General features: G+C 40.0%; 1 protein-coding gene across 1 annotated transcript; it reads left to right on the forward strand.

Annotated features, from left to right (window-relative positions):
* Window positions 1–1,844: 1,844 nt before the first annotated feature.
* slc14a2 (solute carrier family 14 member 2) lies at window positions 1,845–5,499 on the forward strand. Its single transcript, XM_074670911.1, has 10 exons — window positions 1,845–1,905; window positions 2,337–2,405; window positions 2,501–2,672; window positions 3,066–3,255; window positions 3,386–3,514; window positions 3,654–3,846; window positions 4,206–4,353; window positions 4,551–4,685; window positions 4,850–4,899; window positions 4,981–5,499. The coding sequence occupies exons 1-10, from the start codon at window positions 1,882–1,884 to the stop codon at window positions 5,389–5,391; spliced, it is 1,521 nt and encodes a 506-aa protein (XP_074527012.1). The 5' UTR covers window positions 1,845–1,881; the 3' UTR covers window positions 5,392–5,499.
* Window positions 5,500–10,387: the final 4,888 nt, after the last annotated feature.

A 10,387-nucleotide genomic window follows, 5' to 3' on the forward strand; every position in this document is an offset into this window, starting at 1 on the left:
GCAAGAACCCCCAGATCAGAGCAAGCATTAATGACATTGATAAGTCAGAACACAAAAGGAGGAGCTGAGGAGGAGGTGGGTCATGAGCAGCGTGCAGATGAGCAGCCAGACACTCAGGTAGACTGGGGGAGTTTAAATACCGCGCCAAATAGATAAGCTGACCTGGCTGGGAGGGGGAACGACCAGCTGATGTGAGACCGCCCGACAAGGCCACCCCCATAAGCAAATGAGCGATAGCTCGGCCAAGCAGATTGACTCAGTGCCTGTCTGAACTAACACTTTGCTTCATTTGTTAAGCTGTAAACTGCATAAAGTCAAAACATTGACTGACACAAACACGTGCTAAGTACTTAAGCTGAGGGGAAAAATAGCATTACATGAAATATTTTCTAGGCCACTGTCAGTCTGGAGCGCTAAGAATTGTCCTTACATCATCAACTTGCCCGCTGTGTTTAACCTCTCAGTTAAAAAGTAATCAGACACTTGCCTCTGGGGACATATGCACCTGTACCTGTGGTTAGTCATGCCTTTGACTCAATATATGTTTAGTTTAGGATTTGGATCAATTAAATTAATACATAACATCAGACCATCGACTGTATAGTTTCTGTAATGTTGCCCATTAGTTAGAAATGCTCTTAAGACAAGCAATGGCTGCTGCCATGATGAAAACACTGTCCCAACTTTTAATCAACCCAGAGACAGAGAGGTGAGGCTTTAAACTTCTGCACACACCTGTCCATCATCTCAGTTGTGCCCCTTGTTATGTAAGTGTATGTACATTTCTGTCCCTTTGTATGAACTTAAAGCTCCTGTGAGGATGTGTTTTGAACACCTTTTTTCTTTTTCTTTTGGATGAACGAATGATGCATTTGACAGCCAGAAGCCAGCAGGATGAGATTGTTTCGTAAGTAGACACAAGATCAGCAAAGACCACTTCATCCACAGGGGATGGATAAATTGGCAAAAGGTCCCTCAAAGGAGCTTTAACAATGATTGAAAAAAAATTCTGATACAAAATTCTTATTAAAGATAAGAAAGAGCAAACTGCCTTAATCCAAGCTGGTTTATTTTTCAACACGGTTGGTGTTTTCTTGGGTTGTTGCTGCTCTTCAAGGCTCTCCCTACCCCTCTTGAACTCAGCTGCCCTCTTTTTCACAGTTGATAAAGCTGGAGCATCTTCCCCTAATGTGGCTACCGTGTCTGTGTGAATGTCCTTGGGGGTTGACTCCTTTTTTTTTTTGCAGATATTTGATGACACCATGGTGCCATTTTTTTTCATATTCTCAAAATGTCTCTGGTTCTACTTTTCAAAGTCTTCAGACACTACATCATCGTCAGTTAATCTGATAATAAATCATGCCTTAACTGTCAAAAAAAGTTGAATTTAATGCACGCCAAATTTCATCACCATGGCATAACTCCTTCCTAGTCAGGCTGTGAACTTTTCAGCCCTCCCTTGTAAGAACAGGGCTGCAAATTTCACGTGAGGTCAGCAGTTTACTCAATAGCCTCATCTGCTTTGTTAACATGTTTGTTCCTTCTGTTGCAATTTCTGAAGCACAAAGGTCAAGAAAATCTAAATGAACCTCTGGTTTGAAAAGTGAGAGTTGGTAGATTGCCTCTTTTAGGTACTTCAATGACTCTGTCACATTTAGCTCTGAATACCTGCTGCATCCTGTCAATGTAACTGGAGGGGTTTGAGAGATGGGTGGAGCTGAGGGTGTAAGACCAATCATCAGTGACCCTTGAGGAGATATGGCAGAGAAAGAAAAGAGGAGGGTTTTTCGTGAGGCTATAAAAAAACATTCACAGGAAGTCTCCATGATACAGCTTTAGAGAAGCTGGCGACCCTTGCAGCCTGAGCCTATTCTGGGACTTATGCCTGGACAACACTGTGCGACGGTAAGAGCATTTATAACTGTTAGGTTGAGTCAGGACAGTCTTCAAACTCTCGTTAGTGTTTAAATTTTTTTAATTTTAACAAAGTTTACAGACACAGGTTAAGGTACATGTTAAGTTGTTTTATACCAGCAGTAATTTAACTGGGTATTTAATGGTAATTGATAAAAATTGTGTAATATACTGTAAACTGTACTTTTGTTTAATGTAACAATAAAATTAAAAAAAGATCAAAAAATACTGTTACAAAGATGCTACTAATTGAATTTTGTTTATTCACTGTTTTATGAAAGTTCCAAAAACAAAAAATGTATTTTTGAGTTTTTGTGCATTTTTTGTTAGTTTTACTCTCCACACTGGTGTCATGTAGGCTAATCCAAAGGATTTCGGTAAATATATTGTGATTAATGATCCACAACATATCATTTCTGTAGGATATTCAGAGGAATATCGACTGTTCCACTCCTGCAGCCCTCTTCACACCCTCTCCTGCCACGGCCATTGTGAGTCCGTCCACACAGTTCAAAATAACAGAATAAAATGGATGCTGTATTTTTTATTTCATGCTGAAGTAAGCAGCTGTTATCTAACTCTGCAGGAGCTCCAGCCCCTGATGGCGCACGCCGACCTGACATCTGAGAATGAAAAATCCCAGGAAAACGTGAAAAAGGACCCAAAACACCCAAACCTGCAGAAGGCAAAAACATGCTTCCTCAAAGGAGTGTCCTATTTTGCTGGAGACATGGAAGTGTTTGGAAAATGGATAGAAAGTAAGTCAACACTGGTCATTGGTCACGACATAAATACAGTTTGTATAAGCCAACATAAAACCTTTATTTTAGATACAACTTTTTGAAGGATTCTGCTTTTAAATTTTTTGTTTACATGGTTAGAAAAGTGATAGCTACACAGAAGCGCATGACTCAAACAGTTACCCACATGATAGAAATCTGCTGATATGTAAGAGCTTCTGAATCATTCAGGAAGTTCAAACACCCATTTTTTTTTTTAGCTGATGGTCTCTCATATTTTAACTTAATCTGAACTGTGTCAATTTAGGGATTTTATATTAAAAACTGATAGGGATTCTAATGCTTGACTCTTTGTGGCCAAAAAGATCTGAAATGTAACTCTTCTGCCTGTCTCCTCTTCTCATTGTACAGAACAGTTCCTCTTGCTTCAGGTGCTAGATTGGGTCTTGCGTGGGGCTGCGCAGGTGATGTTCGTCAACAACCCTTTAAGTGGGCTCATCATTTTTGCTGGCCTCATCTTGCAGAACTACTGGTGGGCTCTCAATGGCTTTGTTGGCACACTATTTGCCACCATATCCGCCCTTATTCTGCAACAGAACAGGTAAAGGAAAGATATAATAAAAGGTGGTCTGTACATAAATACCTTACACCGTACTTGCTACTTCTCAAAGCAGACTAGCATCATTTCCCATGTGTGCAATTTCTGTCTCAATACTTTGTGCTTTCTTCAGGGGTGCAATCGCTGCAGGGCTCTATGGTTACAACGGCATCCTTGTGGGTCTGCTGATGGCTGTGTTCTCCAATGGAGGAGACTGGTACTGGTGGCTCCTGTTACCAAACATCTTCATGTCCATGATGTGGTGAGAGACCTCATGATAAATGCTGATGTATATTGAAGAAAAATGCAGGCAGCAATAAAGATCATGGTAAACATATTTAGATAAAATTAAATGAAAAGGAAAACAAATATAATACTTATGTTTAATTGTTGTTCTCCAGTCCTGTTGTGTCCAGTGCATTGGCATCTATCAACAGCCGGTGGGATCTGCCTGTGTTCACGCTGCCCTTCAATATCCTGGTGTGTCTTCACATGGTCGCCACTGGACACTACAATCATCATTTTCCCCAAGTCCTTATCCAGCCTCGCTCTGAACTACCAAACATCACATGGGCTGAAATTGACGTGGCCAAGGTAAGTGACACGCAAGGACTGTTTTCCCCTCCCAGGCCTGGTATGCTGGAGATGCTCTGCTCTGATAACACAGCCATTATGCAATGCATGTGCAGCAGATTCTCTAGATTTTTTTAATGCCAGAAAAAAAATCATTTTCAAGATTATCTCAGAGAGAAAACCTTGCCGAAGTACAAGTCTTCAGTTAGCATTAAGGTTACTATGCTCACCCAAGCGTGGTTCTTTTAGTTAGCAGGAAAGTTGAGTGCATGACAATTTCTTACTTTATCCTCACAACAGAGAGGCAAAACTTTCTGGATTCAAAGCATAATTTTTGTGCTTCTGTTTTTTTGTCGCCTCTCTGTCTCTATCCTCCAAAGCTGTTCATGTCAGTGCCTGTGGGGATTGGACAGGTCTATGGCTGTGACAACCCTTGGACTGGGGGAATCTTCATCATCTCGCTGTTTATCTCGTCGCCCATCACCTGTGCACATGCCGTCCTTGGATCTGCTGTGGGCATGGTTTCTGGTGAGTTGACTTGACCATACATGAACTGGTATCTCATTTAGGAAGCCAGCACAGTAATGAATGAATAAATCACTTTTTCTCCTCTCAATAAACATGATTTACATGCTTTCATAATGAATTCAAGCCACAGTCATGACTAACCAAGGGATTTTAACTGAATTTTGAACCCTCTTGATAGTTGGGATTTTTTCATGCAGGCTTGGCTCTGGCAGCTCCGTTTGGTGACATTTACTTTGGTCTCTGGGGGTACAACTGTGTGTTAGCCTGCATTGCCATTGGAGGAATGTTTTATGCTCTTACCTGGCAGGTGCACCTACTCGCCATCACATGTGGTGAGTAGACCACTACATGATTGTGACTTGTCCTTTCCAGTCATATCATGTGCGACTGATAAAATCAAATGACATGTAAAACTATGTAAAAGAGAAACCAGATTCAATCTTTTACCACAGCATGCAGCAGAGCACCATCTCACATCACCTCTCCTCTTCCACAGCTTTTTTCTGCGCATACCTCGGTTCAGCCATCGCCAACATCATGTCCAGGGTAAGCACATATTGTCTCCTGATTTTATTTGTTTATCAACTTGAAGTAAACAAAACTAACCGCTGTGTTTTACCTTCACAGTTTGGTCTGCCAGCCTGCACATGGCCGTTCTGTCTGTCCGCACTCACTTTCCTCCTCTTGACCACGGGGACCAACAGGATCTTCAAGCTGCCGCTGGCCAAAGTCACCTACCCCGAGAAAAACCTGGTCTTCTTCTGGAAGATGAAAAAGGAGGAGAAAAGAGAGCGAGTTGAGAAGGAAAAGAGCGAGAGGGAGGAAAAGCAGAGAGCATTGGAAGAGGAAGTGATACAAAATGAGAAAGAGCAGCTGAGGCTGGAGCTTGAAGAAGCAGAAAGGAGAGACGCGAGCAAAGCGTTGGAGGGGAACATTGACGAGATGTGTGTGGAAGTTGATGCACCTGAAGGAGAAGACGATGCTACTGAAGGACAAGGAATTCAACACACTCATTTGGATCCAGCTGACTATGTTTAAAAAGGTGTATCTGCAAAGAGCGGGAGAGAATGTGAGAGTGTATGGCTTTCAACGTGTGAATTTAAAGAAGTATATCTGAAAAAAATCTTTCAGAGTTTTATATTTTTACTGTGGTCACTGGTGATTCTTCCTTTCAGTTGTTTTTTACTGGATGATTTGAAGACTTGCAACTTTTTTTACACTGCAAATGTATATTTCTGTAATAAATTATTTTATATTAAGGCATTTTGTCTATGGTGGTTTATTTATTGTTGTCCAAAATACTTCCTAGATATTAAGATATTAACAACACTATCAACTTATCTTAATACAACTTACAAATCAAATACACACGTGTCATGAGTAGTTCAGACTCAACAGAAGGTTTTCCTGAGAACACCCAACAGTGATGAACAAAACCCACGTGCACATGCTTATTTACACAGCACCACTGAGGTTAACTTTCCATCAGTGGTATTTCAAAAATGTGAGTTTTTTTTTAACAATAGATATGATCTTGACATGTTTGCAGAGATTTAGAGGATAATTATTGGTGGTTGAGCTGGAGCCTCTCAGCCTCACAGCTTTCACTAGTGGTTTACAGTACTGTGTGCTAGCCTGTTTACAAATGCTCTCATCAACCAAAACCATATTAGTGAAGTATTGATGTCTTTATTATCAAATAAAACAGAAAAAATGTTTAATTTAATTTATTTTTTTTTAGTGAAATTTAAATATAGGAATCTATGTGGAAGCCTGTTTAAACCATTTCAACCATTAATAAACTGAAAAACTACGTGAGGTTTCATTCATTCATTATCTTTGATAGGAGCCTTGGACCAACGCTCACATCTACAGAAGTCTATAACTTAGTATTCCCCAATACACTGAAAACACAGGCTTGCTGTTTACACGGCAACGTTGCAGAATAATTTCAATCTGAAGGCCAATTTCAAAAGTTTGCATTTTAGGTCAGGTGAAATGCCATTTCCCAGTAAACCTGAGGCTGAAACGCAACAAAACGTTTGCGTTTCAGCCTAAAACCGTTGCAGTGTAAACGGCCCCTAAGATTTCAGTATCTGTGGTGAAAAACACAGTCGAGAGGCTTCCAGGGCTGCCTGCTGCTCATGTGAGATTGAGAATGTTGATAAAGAGGGTTAAAGACCATATAACCTTTATAAATGAAGCAGCAGCTTGAAGAAATGTGGCCTGAACTGACCACATCAAATTTGAAATCTTGGAGGGCTTTCACACCAGCACAGGTCTGGCTCTGGAGCTGATCCTGTTCTGGGTTGTAACAACCTTGGTGCTTTATTGCCAACCAGCACACGTTCATACCAGTTGAAGCAGAACAAAGGAGGGAGGGTGTAGAAGGAACTGTTGTGAGAGCTTCATTGCTTTGGTTTTTTAACACTGTATCAAGGACAGTTCAATAGTTTTGATGTATAATTTCTGCTTTCTCTGCTGCACATATCTCTTTATTTCCACTCCATATGCAGCCAGCTCTTTTAGTTGCTGTGCAGTTTTGTTTTGTTTTTTAATTAAAGAATGACTGAGAGATGGCATGATTTCATTATTTGTTAGTAAAGTGTTTTATTAACAAAATGTGCTTTATCAATGCCTTTTTCCCCAAACAATTGAAAATAGAAATACACAACAAATGTCTGCTTTGGAGCAAAAAAGCACCATGTCTTCCATGGTATAAAATTTAAACAAAGACACATAAATAAAAGAAACTTAACAGTAAAAATCTCTGAACATAAAGTAGGCTAACACTCAAATGTATTAAAAGTATACTGCATCTTCTTCTTTATTTCCCCCTACTTTCTTTACTTCCTGCACTTTTAATCAATAAAGAATATGACACGCCCACTGATGATGTCACCAACTTTTCAGGTTCTGAACCAACGGCTGATTTAAATTTCAGTTTGGGAACCAGAACCTGCTCAAAACTCTATTAGAGTATTGGGTTACACTTTCTCACTGAGCCTAGTTTGATCAGGGTATTACTTTGGGTCCCGTGCCAGGATGATGGTGGGAAATGAGTTTGTCCAAGTTAATTTTAGACCAAAGGTTTTTTAGTTGTTGTTTTTAATGTTCTGAAATACATATAAATGATCATGTTTTGACAACAATAGATATGCAGATGAATATAAGGATAATGATGGAGAGAATTAATCATAAAGACAAACCTTGGCGTGAGTGTTTTTTTAAACAGTTGCATTTGTCTTTATCCTTCAAGTGCTGTGGGAATTAGCAGCCAGCCTTCATGGCTCTATGGTAGTGATGTAAAAGCAAACCGTTAAAATCAGCGTGGGGCATCTATGCATACTCTTCCCTTGGGTTTTTTCAGCGTGACATTGACCTGAACTGACAGCTGTTACATGGATGCTCTTAAAGGATATTATGTCATATAAATTGAATTATTCAATAATAAATGTGTTTAAATGATCACTTAAAGGAGTCTAACAAACAAATGTGCACTCTCAGATATAACCAAGAGGCAAACCTGATTTAATGAAAAGGAGCCCATGTGGCTTGCTGCGGAAAAACAAGAAACGACATACACACCAAGCCAAAAGACTGACTCTCTACAGCTTTAAAACATTTACAGCCAGGTTCACAGACAGTAGACTCAAAGCCTGACTCTTGAGCAAGAAACTTCAATATGCCCACCGCTGACGAAAGGCTTTATTACTTTATATCAGTACAAGGTGTGTGACGTCATGGAGTCTACGTCCATTTATCATACAGTCTATGGATATAACAAGGTCAGCCTGGTTTCTGACATTTTCTAAAATCCTCACAGATCAACTTATGTGTAGCTTAAGTCACCTATGTGTGACACAAGCCAGCTGTCAGTGAGGTGATGTCCTAATGTGGGACATGCCCCTATCCTAACATCTCTGGAACATGCAGGTTGTTACAAAATAAGAGACTCCACCAGCTTTATCAGGCGGTCTGATGGATTCCTGCTTACGTAAGGGTGGTGAGGCTGTAACCAAAAAGACTCAAGATCAAAACTTTGTCAACTCAGATTAAAAAAAGTTTCAGCATATGACCACAGACAGACGTCATCCCGCCAAAGTGGAATGATTGCAATGAGGACTGAAAGTGGCCAATTTAACTTTCTATCGATATGAAAAGTCTTATCTTGTTAAAATCCAGTGTACTTTAAACAACTTAACTGTGAGGAATTAGCAGACAAAATCACAACCAACATTTAAACTGCCTCTGATTGCATAAACTGCATTTCTCCACAGCTGAACTCTCAGTGTTCACAGGATAGTTGACACAAAATGAAGACAATGGAGCAGCTGGGTTGTCTCTTTAATCCACCTCTTTGATAACCCATATCCCCACACTCTTCAAGTATCATGACCCTAAACAAGGTCAAGTTAAGATTAGATGAAATGATGTGGAGAAATTAGTCCATGGCAATAATGCAAAAAGAACACAGCTTAGTACAACGTAAAAGCTACACAGCACAGGAGGCAGCAAACATAGATCAATCAAGAAAAATCAAGTTTGTGTTACCAACAAGCTGATTGCATGGTTTACCCGTAGCTTACACTTCCTCATACGAACATTGTCCCTCAAAGATTTTGTGTGTATCTGAGATCAGACACTGTTTCATGTCAGTCACTCACAGACGAATCACTCAGATCAATCTGATGCCCACAGAGCAGGAGGTGCCAGTGGAGGTTACTGTGACCATGACCAGCTCTGCTGATTATGTCAGCCTGACCTCTCCACCTGGCAGAGCTGCATACCTGGGATGGTTTAGCTTCCAACAGAGCCCGTGACTGAACGGGGCCAACAGAGGGAGACTGAGTGATGACTCAAGGCACAAATAAAGTAGCATTTGCATCCCGTCAGCACAAGATTTGTGACCTCTGGTGTTTTTTGATGGTGAATTAACCTGGGGTGATTGTTTTTTTGGTTTTTTGTTTGTGTGTGTGTGTGTGTGTGTGCGCGCGCGCCTTTTGGCACACAAATGCTCTGTAATACGGCTTCAAACAGTGATCTTGACAGTTTTTCCTTTACAACTGCTGGTTTTTCTGCTCTCTGTATAAAGCCTTACACTGTTACTTAAAAAAAAAAATCTCTGTGTTATCCACTGGGTCTAAGAAGTTTGTCTTCATAGCTGTTTACTCTGCTTTAATGCACTAATTTGTTTTTAATGTGTAATGAATACAAACAAAGAAAGAATGCTTACACATGCAAACACAATTAATGACATCTTTCTTGCCATCAGCAAAGGATAAATTTGTACCCGTGGTGTGAGTCAGGTCTCGTACTTCTTCAGTAATCTCACTGATTTTTTATTTCTTTTTATTTTTTTTTAAATACAAAGCCATTACTTGTCTGTGTGCACTTCAGTTAATTGGCCAAAAAAAAGGAAGTATGAGGGTGAAAATACTGGCACTGTGATGTCTTCCAGCTGTGTGGCATACTGCCAAACAAGTACTCAAGACCCAAAACAAATTTTGTGAAACACACACACACTAAACACAAGAACACAGAGAGAGCAGTTCAGTACGTACTCTGAATTGAAATGCACAGAAACCTGCGCTTATAGGAGAAAAAGACCTTAAGTCACCCAAAAAAAAAGCATTTTCTCTAACTGCTTTTCATGCAGTGATGGTTTTCACACAGGTTTAAGTGCCTTTGAAATGATCATTAGTTAAAATATGCTCAAATTGCAAATGAATCTGTTTGAGAAAATGACAGCTACAGCTTATGTAGTAACAGATCCGAACAAAAGGCATTGTCTAATAAATTAGAAGCACCAAAGAACTGTCAAAAAAGTAACAAGGAGCTAAAAGGACCTCTGCTGGTACTACAGGGAAACAGCTTACATGACACACTGCGAACACTGTTTGGAGAGAAAGGAAAAGGTTATGCAGCTTTATTAACACAGTGACATCTCATCTCAGTGAAGCAGACCATGATGAGGACAGAGTTCACATGTGATCCAATGATTTTTTTTTTTTTAATTTTTTTTTTTGAAGGT

The sequence above is a fragment of the Halichoeres trimaculatus genome, unplaced genomic scaffold (assembly GCF_033239565.1).
Source record: "Halichoeres trimaculatus isolate MK-OKI-2021-1 unplaced genomic scaffold, fHalTri1.1 fHalTri1_scaffold_5, whole genome shotgun sequence".
Lineage (NCBI taxonomy): Eukaryota > Metazoa > Chordata > Actinopteri > Labriformes > Labridae > Halichoeres > Halichoeres trimaculatus.

Excerpts from the sequence above, each read along its gene's own strand:
- slc14a2 (XM_074670911.1), top strand. The coding sequence starts at position 1,882 with ATGCCTGGACAACACTGTGCGACG. Across the intron at positions 2,406-2,500 it reads CCTCTCCTGCCACGGCCATT|GAGCTCCAGCCCCTGATGGC; the intron begins GTGAGTCCGTCC and ends CTAACTCTGCAG. Across the intron at positions 3,515-3,653 it reads ATCTTCATGTCCATGATGTG|TCCTGTTGTGTCCAGTGCAT; the intron begins GTGAGAGACCTC and ends GTTGTTCTCCAG.